This window comes from Mus pahari, chromosome 18 (genome assembly GCF_900095145.1).
Source record: "Mus pahari chromosome 18, PAHARI_EIJ_v1.1, whole genome shotgun sequence".
Taxonomy (NCBI): Eukaryota; Metazoa; Chordata; class Mammalia; order Rodentia; family Muridae; genus Mus; species Mus pahari.
The window spans coordinates 54358562-54374434 of record NC_034607.1 but is presented as its reverse complement, the minus strand read 5'-3'; the positions used below and the strand labels follow the sequence as shown (position 1 = coordinate 54374434).

Below are 15873 nucleotides of genomic sequence, written 5' to 3'. Positions count from 1 at the left end.
TGATGTGGATACGGACAGAGAAGTCTCATAGAACCAGGACAGGTTTCACGGGGACCACGGCAGAGCAGAGTTCAAAGCCTCACTCTAGGGGCTTACCACACATTGACTCTATATTCTAACCCTCAGTTCATTTGCAAGCTTAGAGCAGAGGACAAGGGAAAAAGCAATGGGGTGGCTGGCCACAGTCCCAGGTCAAGGAGAGCAGGGACAGGCGGTGGGAGGGGAGGGCTGGAGCGGGCGGGGGCCGCTGGGTGGGAAGGCAGGCCGAGGGGCGGGCAGAGGGTATGGGCGGCCCCCCCCCATGCGGTCCAGCATACTGGCCCAGCCACCGGAGCTCACACTCAGGCTGGCAGGCCATGGGGCGGCGGGTCCCGGCTCTGAGACAGCTGCTGGTGCTGGCAATGCTGGTGCTGAAGCAGTCACAGCTGCAGTCTCCAGAGCTGTCAGGGTCGCGCTGCCCTGAGCCCTGCGACTGCGCGCCGGATGGTGCCCTGCGCTGCCCTGGCCCTCGAGCCGGCCTCGCCCGACTGTGAGTACAGGGCGCCCCAGGTCCCTGCCTTTTGTTACTCGATGTTGGGCCCCTTTGCTGGGAAGCAGGACTTAAGGCTGGACCCTGGTCAACTTCTCACTCCTTCCCAGTGATGAGGACCCAGAGCTTCGGGCTGTCTTTGCTACTCCAGTACAGCCCAGACCTGCACTTCCCCCATGGGGGAGACTGAGGCAGGTGACTTTAAACTGCCCCCAAACCTCAGGAAGCTTCCCTCTGCACCTTTGGTGAACTGGGTACCCCTCCTTCACTAAGTGGCTCTGTGCTTTGGCCAGCCAGGTCTATGAAGGCTGCCGTGGGCTCTGTGCTGTGATGTCTAAGAGCAAAGTACTCAGGGCCTAATTTGTCAGCAGGAATAACCTCCAGCCACCGGGTGAGCTCTAAGTGTCTGCAGCGATGTATTTGCCTCGGCCTGGCTAGCTAAGCAGTGGAAGAAATGCCTGTTATCTGGCTCCAGGTTACACTCACAGACGTGATAAAGGCTCAGCAAGCATCTGCACGCAGGGAAAGGCCACTGCTTCCTGAAGCCGTGGGTTAAAGGCCAGAGGAAGCGGGTTGTGCTAAGATACCAACTCCTTCCATGTTGAAAAGGGTTCCTCAGGTTGAGTGGGTCCTGATTTATGGAAATTGCCAGATGGCCAGATGGAGGGATGGCGGGTAGGTTAGTAGCCTCCTGGGCATGAGGATGGGTAGGCAGCAGTGGGTGTCTGCTAACCGTGGTAAGGTTAAGAGTGATGGATTTTTTTCTAAAATTGGATTGAAGTAATGGTTTCACGTAAGGAAACTAAAACCATGGCATTGTGCGTTTGAAACGATGACTTTCAAGTTACATGACTGAAATCTCAATAAAAACCAAAGGAAGCGGGAGGTACCACAAATGCCCCTGGCCGGTGGAGATCTGCCCTGCGCTTTATCTGATCCGGTAATATTTCCCCTTGGGAGGCCAGCAGCCTGTCTGTGACAGCTTCTTGGAGGAATTTACCTTCCCTGAGTACTTGGTCTGTTCCCTGTGGGCAAGTTAATGGCCTTCTAGGAATAGCTGTGGGTGAGAGAAACAGTTAAGGGTTGAGGGCTTTCTATTAATTAGCTTCCATTAATTATCTTGTCAGTTCTACTCCCTAAAGGCAATGACCACGCTGATAGAATTTGTTTCAATCAATCAGCAAATCCGTGGAACCTGCCTCCCAAGTTCTGGCCTTGCACTTGTGTGACAAAACCTTCTGTGTTGCTCTTGTGTGTGATTGTGTTGCTAACAGCCCTCCTTGCATGCCTGGAGCTTTAGTGGACTCTGAGATCTAAGATCTAGTAGACTAAATGGAATCGCTTGCTCCAGGTCCCTCACCTATTATGTTGCCAAGGGAAATGTTATTCACTACCTTGCTGCAGTTGCTTGTCTTTCTAAGAAAATTACTTTTCCTTTAATTAAAAAAAAAAAAAAAAAAAAAATTAAAAAAAAAAAAAAAAAAAAAAAAACTGCCCCCAACATCTTTAACTTTGGTACTGGCTGGAAAGTGCCTATAGCCAAGGAAGAAGAGTTAGATGAGCCAAGTTCTAGCCCCTTGGATACCGATCAGGAGGAAACCCCTGACAGGCCCCTTTCCTGAAGAAAGCTAAAGTGAAACTACAAGACAATACTTCATTGCCCTAAGGCACGGTTTAAACAAGGCTTCAAAATGGTTGTAGTGCTCGCTATGGCTGGGTGGGAGAAGGGAGCAATAAAATTACAGCTAGCTATTCTGGTTCTTAGGAGTTGGTTCTGAAGGCTTGGAAGCCCTTCACCATCCAGGAGAACCCTCAGCGTCCTCGAGAGGCAGTGCCTTAGCATGCATCACCGAGACCATCCCCTCCTAGACATTTAGAAAGGCCCACATCACGCACGGCAATTCTTACAAGATCACGCTTCCTGACATCAGACGTCTGAAGTGTGGTCTCGTCCTTCAGATCAGAGCTAGCTAAAGGCAGAGCCATTGTAGGAACAACACCGAGAACCCAACATCCATGTAAAAACAGAGTCGCACATGAAATGATAGGAAGGCCGTCATTTAGAAACAATGTTTCTCCAAGTGTGGATTTCTGCCAACAACAGGAGCATCGGGGCTAGACTTGGAGCTCAGGCTCTGCCCATCACACTGAATCAGAAATGCTGAGAAATCCTAGGGAACACTGAGAAATCAATGGGAACCACTGCATTGTTGTTCATGGTGACAAAAACTTCCTCCAGCTACACGTGCCCTTCTCCACCACCCTTCCATACCTATGCCTACTTATTAGAGAAGGGAAGCATAAAATGAAAAAGCCCAAACTCAGAGACAGATGGGAACCAATCAGGATAATGGATGGTTTTGGTTTGGTTTGGTTTGGTTTTCTTAAAATAAATAAATAAATAAAAGAATAGAGGAAGGATTTCATAGAGAATGACAAGCAGAGGACACCAGGGATGGGGGGAACATGTTTGTTAGAGTCAGCTCTCAACGGAAGTAGAAGGCAAGCAGAAGTCTAAGCACTCACAGGAAGAGTTAGTCTTAGGATCAGGGTGGTCTGTGTGTTGAAAACAGAGGTGAGGGCTGGTGAGATGGCTCAGCGGGTAAGAGCACCCGACTGCTCTTCCGAAGGTGCAGAGTTCAGATCCCAGCAACCACATGGTGGCTCACAACCATCCTTAACAAGATCTGACTCCCTCTTCTGGAGTGTCTGAAGACAGCTATAGTGTACTTACATATAATAAATAAATAAATCTTAAAAAAAAAAAAAAAGAAAAAAAAACAGAGGTGAGTAGGTCAGCGTGTAAGTCAATGTTGAAGCAAAGGATGGGCAAGTAGAAGGCCACAGACTGACATCCCTATCATAGACTTATCATCTGTGATGAGAAATGAATAAGTGGATAAAGCAATGGAAAAACTATCACAAGGCAGAGAAATGAATAATGAATGACCAGAAGTAAATAAACCTAAGGGAGCTGTGGTCTGACATGAATGTGTATGGCAGGGTTAGACTTGGCAGAGGGAGGGGCGGGGCATCCAGGCTGTGGAGGTTAGAGGGAGGATCTCTGAGCACCTGAGAATTCATCAGCAGCCCTCAGTAGATACAATCAAGCTTCAAACATGTCAGATGCTGAAAACTGTGCCTTCTGCGACCTTTGTCTGAAGTTCACTGTTTGGTTTACAAAGAACAAGAACTGCATGAGTGATAATTGCTTATCACTGACAATGCGATGCTGGCAATTTTTCAAAGCGGCATTGTTCAAATTGTTCGTATTTTTCCTCCCCTTCCATTTCTCATTAAAGATATAAGTGTTTAAAACCTAAACTGTGACACAAGGAACAGCCTCCCACATTTTCATTGGTTTTAGTGGGAGGGGGCAGTGAATAGAAAAAAGGATTTAAATTTCCCTTTTCCTTTCTTCTGATTAGCTCTAGGCAACTGGTAAGGAGTGGGGGGAGAAATCTCACCTTGCATGTAGTTATATTAAGATCTTTGTCTCTATGACAACAGAAAGGTTGATTTACTTGATATGGAAACAGCTTCTGAAAAACCTGCAAGTAAGAAAATGCTAATAATAATTGTAGCAATTTATTTTTTTTGCATGTTGTGCCTACTTAACAGAGATTAAGCTTCTAGATGTTCACTTGTGGCACAATCTAGAGACTCTGTAAGGAGAAACCATGGGAACCCAGCAGTGCAGTGTGCCTGGAACACTGCTGAGAGCTTGTCTCTCTCTTGTCACTGCAGGGGGTAAGGTCTAGTGCAGCATCAGAGCAGTGACAACAGACACATGTGGTCTGATCTGGTCTGAGGAATCAATCAAGGGAGAAATTTACCCAGGAGACTCACCCAGTGTAAAAGTTGAGAGAGAGCATAAGGCTCTAAGGAATTTTAGAGATCCAGTGAATCACGAGAGACTGAGTTCTCCAGAGGAAAACTTTGTAGGCTAAGGGGGAGGAAGCTGAACCTTGAAATAAAGAACAAAATGTGCAGGGATTGCAAGTTCCACCAGAGGAGCCAGGCTGAAAGCAAAGAACAAAACTGAATGAGTTCTCCCACTCAGATCCTGTGGAGAAAAAAATAAAATAAAATTAAGGGAAGATGGAAAGTCATTGGAAATCTTTGATTAAGTACCCAGAGAACAGTACAAAAAGTTGAACAGTTGACTAATTCAAGTCGTTGTTTGGTACTCACATGCAAAGAGGTAAGTGCAGAACGTGATTAGGAATCCACTCTCCTTGAAGCATTCACCATGCTTCACACACACACACACACACACACACACACACACACACACACACACATATCCTGCCCTGGCCTCTCCCCATACTTGACTTGATAGCCCGTAATCACATCTTTCTTCCATATTTTATCATTTGTTTAAGTGTGCCTTCTCTAGTGCAGCAGATGTTTGAACCTTGACGCCAGGGGGAAGCAGTGGTTTGTTGTGGACTGTTGACCAGCATTCCTGACCACTGTGCCCTAGACTCTAGAAGAGCTTTCCCAAAGTGCGACAAGCCGAAGTAAAGATGCCTTCGGAGGCCAAAGCTTCCATCTGCTTTTGATTTCCAACCAATGTGCTGAACTGAGAACCATTTGAGAAAGTCTGATTGAACTTAGGGTCCCCAGCATTTCATAGGCATTATGATGATCAATAAGGAGCTATAGATGATTGAATTGAGTAGACAGGCTGGGTGTGGCAGTGCGTGTCTCTAATCCCAGCACTCAGGAAGCCTCAGGCAGGAGAATTGCCTTATGTGCAGGAATTCAAGGTCTGTCTTGTTTGCATAGTGAGTGCAAAGCCAGCCTGAGATAGCAGCTGTAGCTGACTAGAACAACAAACCAACACAAGAAGGGAGTGCGCGTGGTAACTCGGTCCTCTGCTGGACATCACTTTCTAAATCTCCAGCTACTCAACAACAGGGGCTGTAATGGTTCCGTGGGCAGTCAAGGGAGCCCTTTGTATCTTTGTGTTGTGTTAGCATCCAGACCCTGCCATCTGCTGGCTTTCAGTTTGTCCTTTGAATGGTAAATAACAGCTGCATCTCCAGAGAATCAAGGTCAGGCTGGGAACTTAAGTCAGTGACAGCACTTGCCTGGCAGGAGGCGTGAGAACCTGAGAACCAGGGGCACACTCTGCAATGGGTCAGTCAACCAGTCAATCAAACAAGGGGTGAGAGGGCTACAATCTATTTGTCCGACTATACCCATCTAAGTTGTTCTAGTCATTTGTCCCTATCCCAGGAGCCATTGAAAACAAAATTAATAAAATCAGGCAAGTCAGTTGGGACATATAGGTTCCCAAATCAGGGAACGCCAGCCACCATGTCACATGAAAGTGTTCACAGAACAGAAGAGAAAGCCTTCCAAGCTCCAGTAATAACTCGGGCTTCCTGCAGAAGTCTTCTCTTCTGACAGCCTGTCGAACCAGGCTTGGAAGGCAACTCTGATTAGCTGAGAAATGGTCTCCTTGTCCCAAGCTATGTGAACACCATGCTCTGTTTTTTTTTAAATTACCCCAGCAGGACACTAAAACACAAACAGCTCCTAAAATCTCAATGAATACATGGAATCCAGAATGGATCTCTTTGGCTTGGGGAGTAGATCCTCAGTAGAAATCAACCATTCCTTGGGCTGTCTAGGGTTCTCACTGTTTAACCCCCAAATCTGTGAATTCAGTGCTCATTTCTGCTCTGATCGTTCATCTCTGCTTCTCAAGCCCATTAGTCAGCTTTCGTTTAGTTTTTATTTTTTACATTATTTATTTTGGGACTGAAGAGGTGACCCACAGCTTACAGCACATACTGCTCTTGCAGAGGAGCCAAGTTTGCTTCCTAGAACCCATAACAGGGAGCTTACAACTGTCTATAATTCCAGTTCCAGGAGTTCTGACACCTCTGGCCTCTGTGAGCACTTGCATGCACATAGTGCATATAAACTCAGACACATGTGTGCACACGCAGAGGGGGGATTTAAGTAAACATTTTTTAAAAAAATAATTTTGATTCTGTATATATGAGTGTTTGTGTGTGTGTGTGTGTGTGTGTGTGTGTGTGTCACACAAGTGTCTGGTACCCAATGAAGCCAGAAGAAAGTATCAGATCACTAGAACTGGGATTGCAGATGGTTGGCTGCGAGGATGCTGGGAATCACACTTGGGTCCTCTGCAAGAGCAGCAATTGGTCTTAAATATCAATTCATCTCTCCAGCCACAGCCTCCATTTCTTAAAGTAAAGTAACAAAAAACTCTTTCCAAAATGCCATCTCCCAGAGTGGCAGCCAAGATGCCTTGACCATGTGTAACTCTGGTTGTCCATGAGGGTTGGCAGTTGAGTCAGGACCATAGAGAGAAGCCTTCTTGTTCACTTCAGACTAAAGGGTTGCTCTCCGTGCCAGTACTTTCTCTTGGTTGAGGAAAAAATGCAGATTTTAATGAAGATTAGCAAATTTCCTCCCAGATTTTTTTTTAGAAGAAAACTAAAGGAATTCCATTCTAGCTCTGCTTCCACACTACTGGGAGATGAGACTCCTCCCAGGCAGCAAACTGCTCACCACTGCTCTACATGGCCCCGAACCACAGCCATTGCTGCTCTACATGGCCCCAAACCACAGCCATTTAATAACAACCTCAGCCAAATTCAGAAAAGTCCAGTTCACAAACAAAACAACTTGCACAAGGATAGCCATACCCTTTGCTGCTATTACAGCTGCCCTTGACTCTGATGTCTTGCATTTACGCCCGGGTCCCCAGTTTCTCATGACTATCATCAGTGCATCTGTGCACCCTGGGACAGGGTTGCTCTGGTGTGATACAACAGAATCTGCCACAGCCCCTACATGGTCTGAATTGATCAAGATGATAGTCCTGGCAGTCTAGATTCTAAAAGAGGCCCTCTTTCATTTTTCACTGTGGTTTGGCCTAACAATAAAACCATGTGCCTTGTATGAAGAGAATGTGATGGTTCTTGCCTCTGAGTGGGGCTCTGGGCTAAAGTGGGCTATCATGGCAGCATAGCCAAGAGTGCTAGAAAATCAAGATTTCACATTATGACAAAGTATTTACCATAACAAGCTGACTGTATAGGAAGACTGAACAACCCACACCCCAGATCCAAAGCTGCACAGCAAAGGCCTACCATCTAATGGCGATGCCTACTGGAACAGTTGTGTACTTAGGAGATGTTCATTAAGGAAAATGAGCTACTGCTTCCACTCAACCTGGAAGATGAATGAGTTAAAACCTCAAAAAACAGAGCTCAGCTGAGCAGTGGTGGCACACACCTTTAAGGCAGAGGCAGGCAGATTTCTGAATTTGAGGCCAGGCTGGTCTACAGGGTGAGTTCCCGGACAGCCAGGGCTACACAGGGAAACCCTATCTCAAAAACACCAAAACCAACAACAGAAAAAAAAAGGCTCATTATTATCTGGTGTCTAATATTCAAACAGCCCAGCCTGAGCTTCCTCCCCAAGACTAAGCTGACTTCAGACTCAGCTGCCCCATGGAACAGCCAGGCCCCTTTGAGTACTTTTCTTTTCTTATTTCCCATCTCAAGGCTTTAGCTAACCACAGAAAACATTCAGGTCAGACGTGCTGACCGCCCAGGATCTGTACAGTGAACGGTAGGAGCCACAGCGTCACATGCCAGGCCTGTCCTGCAGGAACCCTTAGTCTTCCAGTCAGTTGAGAGAAAGGGCTAATGCTCAAATGACTAAAGGAAATGCAGGTGGTCACAAACCACATGAAGATCATAAACACGGTGGAGTTCAGAGGTAGGAACCATCTTTCTTAGCCAAAGGGACAAGAAGCTTGGGCAAATGGCTAGTTTGCCCCGTTGAGTTTCATAACTTCAGGCACTTCATTTCCAGCCTCATATTAATTAACAGTATTTGGTATATCAACTGTAGCTGGTATGTACATGTTCAGTTCCAAGGAAAATGAGGGGGAAAGATGTTTTGAAGTGTTGGGACCAAGAAGCTTGTAATAAATGATGGGGCCTCCTGAAGCATATCTACAAGGTCGCTGCCCTAACAACATAATATTTCCTACCTCTGAGAAATATTTTTGAGAAACCATTACAGATGACACAGACATTCCCTGGGGAGAATTCAACATGTTGTTTCATTTGCCAGAATTACTTTTGTCATGTTATATTATTGCTGGAAGAATTCTAGTTTAGAGGGCACATTGAGTTATTTTGCTGTGTATCTTTAGAAAACTTTAAATGGATTTTGAGTGAGGGCTTAGATGTGTTTACCATTTTCCTCCGAGGCTTTATATTTTTAATATAGTTGTTGCACAATAACTTGGAAAAGCCATTATCTACAGAATCTTCTTAACATCTTCATTCACAGAATATTTCATAAACTCCTTGAACATTTCAGAAACTTCTTGGGTGCTCTAGAAATGGCCCTCTTAGAGGGAAGTCACTCAAACTACATTTCCCACTGGGGAAGTTCCAACTGACTAGAATTTTTTAAATCAATGAGCAAATGTGAACTCTCAAAGTGGCTCCCTAGAGTCAAAACATTTCAAAGAAAGTTGTTCTATGTCATCTCCCTGAAAGGGTATCAAGTGGGGCTTGTGAGAGCTGATTCTGAGAGAACAGTACCAAGTGGGGATGCCTGCTTTCCCACACGGTCATCTTCTCCCACGAGGTCATCATCTCCCACGCAGTCATCTTCTCCCTAACGAGTAGAGAGTCAAATGAAAGAATGAGGCATGTGAATTTTACAGGACTTTATTGACCCAGGACAAATAGAAGAACTTGTCCAAACTAGCCCCTGCCAAGAAGTTGCCACAAGGTGTGGTCCAGCTAGCTTCATTCTTTCATTGTAAGAAGCTGTAAATAAAAGCACATGTGAGTTCTTGTCTTGTGCTAAGTGTTGGATTAGTATTAGATAAGATTTTTGAATATAATATTTTATTAATTGAGAATTGTATATATGTATCTTGATCAAATTCACCCTACCTCCGCTCATTCCCACCTCCCCATGCTCCTTGCCAGCTTCCCTATCTCCTTTAAAAAAGAAAAAGACCTACCAAGTTGAATTTGAACTGTCCCCATACTCATCCACTGGAAAGTGATAAACCCAGGAGGGACCACACCGCTAAAGAAAACTGATTCCCCCTCTTCCAGAAGCCATCAACTGGCAGTAGCACCTCAGGAGAGGGGTCTAATGGCCCTCCCTCCTCCACTCTACAATGTCAACTGGCTAGACTGTGTGCAGTTTTTGTGCAGACCATCACAGCTGGTATGAGTTCATGAATATAGCAACCTTGTCATGTCCAGAAGACATTGTTTCACTATGGTCCTCCCCAACCTTTGGTACTTACAGTACTTCTGCTCCCTCTTCCGAATGGGTCCCTTAGCTTTGATGGGGGACACAGGCATATACAGATGTCCCATTTCTGTCTGAGCATACCGTGACACTTATTCTTTGCCCTTTGGTAAGTCATGAGTTTGTATTAACTACCATCCATTAGACAAAGACACTTTACGGATAAGATCTAAGAGCTGCACTTATCTATGGGCATAGACATAGGAGTTTGTGAGGACATTTAATACTATGTCAATTTAAGAAACTAATGGTATTATCCCCAATCATGTGTCCTTGGCCAAACTAAACATTCATTTCCTCCTGTAGTGGGCCTTAAATACCAGAAAGCAGTTGGTTACCCCCTAATATTCATGCCATTATTGTGCCCGTGTCATACTTTGCCACACTGGTCATTATTGTAATTCATAAATTTTACAGCTAAGGAAGAATGTTGATGACTCTCTTTTACAGCTAGCTGCCTACATAACAACTTCCAGTACTATGAAAGCTAGCCAACAGGAAGAAAATCTACTCAATTAGCACCAACTTGATTTCCCCGTGTTCTACAACCAAAATATATGGTATCTTCAACATTAGGATCTTTTGTGGGCAACTAAGAGTAGTGACAATAGCCTGTATTGGTTTGGAGTCTTCATAACACCCCTGACCAACAACTTGAGGGTTGTATGCCACACCTGGTATTGGATTTTTCATTTAACAAACTATAGCTTCTGGGAAAAGCATTGTATTAGTCACTGTTCTATTGCTATGAAGAGACACCATGATCAAGGCAACTCTTAGAAAAGAGAGCATTTAGTCAGGGGCTTGCTTATAGTTATAGAGTGTTAGTACATTGGGATCACTGCAGAAAGCATGGTAGCATGCAGGCAGGCACTGGAGCAGTAGCTGAGACTGTTACTGATCATCAAATGAAGAGACAAGAAAGAGACTGGGCCATGCATGGGTTTTTGAAACCTCAATGCTTACCCCCAGTAGTGCACTTCCTCCAAAAAGGCCCAACCACTTCAACAAGACCACACCTACTAAACCTTCTAATCCTTTCAAATAATTACACTCCATGATGACTAAGCCTCTGAGGACTGTTCTTATGCAAACCACCACCACTTATCTCTCCTGTGTAGGATCATTTGAATTAAACTCTTTTATATGAATACATATATGTTTAGGAAGCTTATAAAGTACTAGGTTTCTAGAAGGCACTTTCAAACATCCTTTATGTTGATTATCTCTTCCCCTACCTTCTATACTGATATTTTAAATTTTATATCAAAACTATGAATTTTACAGGTGATATGCATTCTGTTAATCTGAAACGAAGCTATCATTTGAAGCTGAGTTCTTTGGTTCCAATACAAATCCCATGCACTTCACACTGCTCACTAGAGAAAGCATATACAGTTACATAGGGAAGGCACATTCCTTCGAGTGCACAGTCTGAGAGAGACCTATAAGTAAGGGTAGACGTTAGCCAGTGACGTGGAATGTAGATGTGGCAGGTGGTAGAAGCAATGTGGATGATGTCAGGGACACATGAGGAGGTTCAAGAAGGACAAACAATCAGATCTGTCTAGGTAAACACTATCCAGAGGGAAGATGTGAACCACAGCATAATTTAAATTTTTCTAATAGCCACATGTAAGATGTTTTCTAGGGCTGAGTGAATTTTAATAAACTATTCAATTTAGTATATGTAAAACGTTATCATCACAATTAGCAAGCAATTCAAAACTTATTGAGATATTTTACAGTTTTTTTCTTCCAAGTCTTCAATGATTATTATGTTTCTAAGACTTGCAAGCCATTAAAATTCACGCACATTTCCAGTCAATTGAGGGCCAGCCACATGTGGGCTAGTGGATGTCATAGTGGACAATGGTACACATCTATGTATGAAAAGAGTAGGAAGTACTGAGACATGAGTACAGTCAGTCTAAGGCATTTGCGAATAGTTAAGTTGGCCAAGGGCCACCACAGAAAACACTTGAGCACTAGAATGGTATAATGGGAGTTGTCAGGAAGAGAAATAGACAGGGCATGAAGAAATCCAAGTGCAATGGATAAAAAGCCTTCTAGGACACACCAACATGTTCAATGTAGAGTAAAGAACAACCACTCCTGGTTGATTAGAGAACAAAGAGACTGGAAGAAGAGACTAGGCAGAGTTCCAGAAGCCAGCAGAAACTAAGTGTTCAGAGACAGAAGGAGGAATGTGCTTGGAAAAGCAGTGAAATCACTTGACCCAGAGCTGGACAGAGAAAGGAGAGAAACCCACTCCCATGTGCTCTAAGATTTCAAGGAAGAATAGGAATTCAGCTGCCCCTTCAAATTAAAGACTGTGAGTGTACCCTCAAAAACACCATGGCTATTATTCAGATGGTGAGATTTTTCACAAGAAAAACAAAAGATGGTATAGTTGTGGAATTTGACTCTTCCAGAGGACTGCACCAACCACAGATGTGATGACCAGAATTAAGATCAGTTCTTGAATTGCCATGTGCGTCAAGAAGTCATTGTGCTTTTTCCAGCACGAGTTTGCCCTTGTGCAGTAAGAACTTAAGACAAATGAGCTGTAAGGAGGCCCTCACTTTTGACTCACAGACCTAGTACGGCAAAAAGTTTCCAGCAATCATCAGATCACTGATGTAATCGTGTGGCCATCGTTCACAGGGGCACTCCAAGGTTTCCTGACGCAAAGCTTAACCAGCAGGTGCTCTGCTGATGCCTCAAGATGAGTTAACATGCAAGCCTCAACTGGCTCCAGGTAAAATCTAAAGCCTAGAGACCACAATGAAGCTATCCCCAGGGATGACGTCACCCTAACAGTGCTGTCCCTTAGGAAGGTTAAACAAGCAAACCACTTAAATGGAGAAAAACTATTTCCATGTCACTCTAAATGAAAGCAAGCTTTGTTGTAATTACTGAGATGCTCCGAAAAGAGCAGGGAAATCTGAGTCTGTTAAAGGTAGAATAAAACCTTATTTAATAAACACAAGAGCATTAGTGTTCTTCGAATTTAAATACACACACCCACTTTTCAACAACTTTATGCACGAAAGGTTTTTTTTAAAAAAAATCAAAAGCTTTGACCTCTGAGCTCTCTCTTTTAAAATTCAAGCTGCAGCTCTAGCCATAAGCTAATGGTCTGTAGAAAAATATATGTGCGTTTATAGCTATCTTGACTGAATAATGTGAGTGGCATTCTTACACAGTTAGAAGGTGGATAATAAAATTATTTCGCTCCTGCTCCACACTGGGCAAAAGGAGCAGTTAGAGCTCCCAAAAGATGACCCAGACCTCTCCCCAGGCTTTGGGGACTTGAGATGAATGCTGGATTTCTCCTTGAGCCTGCCTCCCCCTCTGACATCTCTCTGCCTAGGACTCTCAGAAGGTGGGGCTGCCTGGAGAAGCAGCTTGCGCTCTGAGGAACCTCCGGGAGGTGAGAACCCTACAGCTATCATTTGCTTTATGTAACCAGAACCTGCCTTTTTTAAAAAAAAAAAAAACTGTCAATTGAAGTCTATTTTTTCCATTCACCTAGAGAGTTTGCTATTTAAAGGAACCCTGCAGTGAATCCTTCTGTAGAACAAAGACCTTTTGATAATTCAAATGTATCTCAGTTGATAGGTTTTCTTAACCAGGAATTTCTAAATCTATCTCCTTCCTTAAAGGCAGGGCACTGGAGCCCCCCCTGAAGCTCTCCAAACTAACCTTACTTTGAGAACGGACTAGCAAGCTGGCGAATTGGACAAACTAGCTCCTCCCCAGACTGTCTATGCAATTAAACTCCAAAAGAGAGAGAGAGAGAGAGAGAGAGAGAGAGAGAGAGAGAGAGAGAGAGAGAGAGAGAGAGAAACAAAGCAAAAAAAACAAAAAACACACACAGAAGAAGAAGAAGAAGAAGAAGAAGAAGAAGAAGAAGAAGAAGAAGAAGAAGAAGAAGAAGTGAAGCTCCATCTCTGAGGGCCCAAGAGACGTCAGATTGACTAGGGAAGGCATAATACACTGCCTTGTTTTCTTCAAGGGAACTGGATTTATCTGAGTGGCAGAAATTATCAGTTGCTTAATTCTGCCACATGATGCACTCAGAGCTTAGCAACTGAGGCTATGTAAAAACAGGGTACAGTTAGTAGGTCAGGCTTTTTAAAAGTGTGTAGCATGAGCACTCTGGGTATAGGATGGTCCTTCTAGAATGCTCACCATAAGAAAGGGGCGGTGCCTTCCTCTACGACTCACAAGAATGAGGTGAAATCTTAGGATGAGGTTGGATGTCCATGGGTGTGGCAGATAAGCCCATGTCTTACAGGAGAATTTTGACAACCCATCAGAACATTAACTGAAAGAACTAACTCCACCGCAGAATACAGCCCAATACAGAATCCCCCATCTGTGCCCAGAGGCCTACTTTGACAAGCAGAACTCAAGAGCATGAGCTACTGAGTAAATCCTCCACAGAGCTGAGAGCTATCCTGGGGCAGCAGTGTTCCCTCTCATGATTGGGATAACAGGGGTAGGTGGGATCTGAGGTTAATAAACTGACTCCAGGATAAGGAAATTGGATAAAACCAGCACCAAAGTGGCATGGAAGTGGGCACTAGGGGGCAACTCTGCATCCAGAGGTGGCTGTGTCCCACTTCAAATGTGACCATGGCTTTACTGGAATCCCAGTGTTCTAGTTTCATTCTCAAAGAACAACTTGAGATGGGAAAGTTTTATTTCAGCTTACACTTTAAGGTAACAGTCCCCACTGAAGGAAGGACAGGCAGGGACCTGGAGCAGAAACCATGAAGGAACACGATTTGCTTGTTCCCTCTCTGGCTCCCTTACACTACACAGTACAGGACTCCCTTCCTAGGGGTGGTGCAGCCCACAGTAGGCTGGGCCCCCCTCATCAATCATTCACCAAGACAGTCTCTTCCAGACATGGCTTCATGCCCATATGATAGAGGCAGATCTTCAGCTGTGGCTCTTCGTCTCCAGATGACTCAAGTTGACAGTAAAACTAACCAGGACAAGTGGTCATTTATAGGATCCTTGGTGTAGGAATGGCATCATTTCCAACCCTGAGGAGTTGAGACCACTTCTTCTGCTTCAGCTGTAGCCCACGTGTGCCTTGGGACCCACAGATTGCATTAATGAGTAGAAAACTTCCCGGGGCTGATAAACTGGGGCAGCCCTTGTCATCACAGGAAAGAACCTGCCATAACTGGTACAGCACAGGCAAGTGGGGTTCCATCACAATCCAGGTGTCACCTGCGCTGCATCTTTGATTCATTTCAAAAATCCAAAAGTCACAATCTGTAAAACTGAAATGTGAAATGTGAGCAACAGCTCATGGTGCCCCAGTCATCCACCCAGAGAATACTCCGTGCTGCAAGGTGAACTCTCATGGGCCCTCCTGTGTCACGAGCAAGTATACTCTATTATGCTGAGGGTCATCACATGAGGTCCACACTTAAAATTCCTAACTACAGCCCCAAGCCTATCTCCCCAAGGATGTATCTTACCTGTATCTGTAGTGGGAATTTTTAAAAAGTAATCCATGCTACACCAGCAGGCCCCAGCAGATGGACCGGCCAGGCACTGGTAGACATGGTCAGCCTGTTCTCATCTAGTGACCCAGAGCTCCAAAATCTCACCACCCAACTCGCTAAGCTCCCACTGGCAGCTCACTACCACAGCAGCCCCACTCTTCCGAATTCCCACGGCCTTTGGGGTGCACTTCTTGCAAACCCACGCTTTGCAGGCATACTTTTCTCTCTGGAACCCAGTTGAGTCACAGCATGAAGGAAAACACAACACAGACTTAGTTCAGAATCAACGGGTAATTCAACCACTGGGTTCAACAACTACAATCCTAATCTTGTAGCCATATTAAATATAAATCCTCTGGTGGCAAATCCTGGTGGAATTCGCCATCTAAACCAGGGGCCACTTGTAGCTACACCTTATCCTCCACTTTCCCTGTCCAAAAGCCCATCTCTCTCTCTCTCTCTCTCTCTCTCTCT

The 15873-nt window shown here is 44.7% G+C and overlaps 1 protein-coding gene across 2 annotated transcripts in view; it reads left to right on the top strand.

Moving 5' to 3' along the window:
• The first annotated feature begins 352 nt into the window (after positions 1-352).
• The window catches only part of Lhcgr (luteinizing hormone/choriogonadotropin receptor), a 50161-nt gene continuing 34640 nt past the window's right edge, over positions 353-15873 (top strand). The window contains exon 1 of one of the 2 annotated variants that reach the window (XM_021218338.1): positions 353-529. In XM_021218338.1, the coding sequence (XP_021073997.1) occupies positions 357-529 (173 nt within the window). In that variant the 5' untranslated portion in view covers positions 353-356. The remainder of the gene's footprint in view (positions 530-15873) is intronic. The other variant, XM_029531507.1, reaches the window with a different exon arrangement.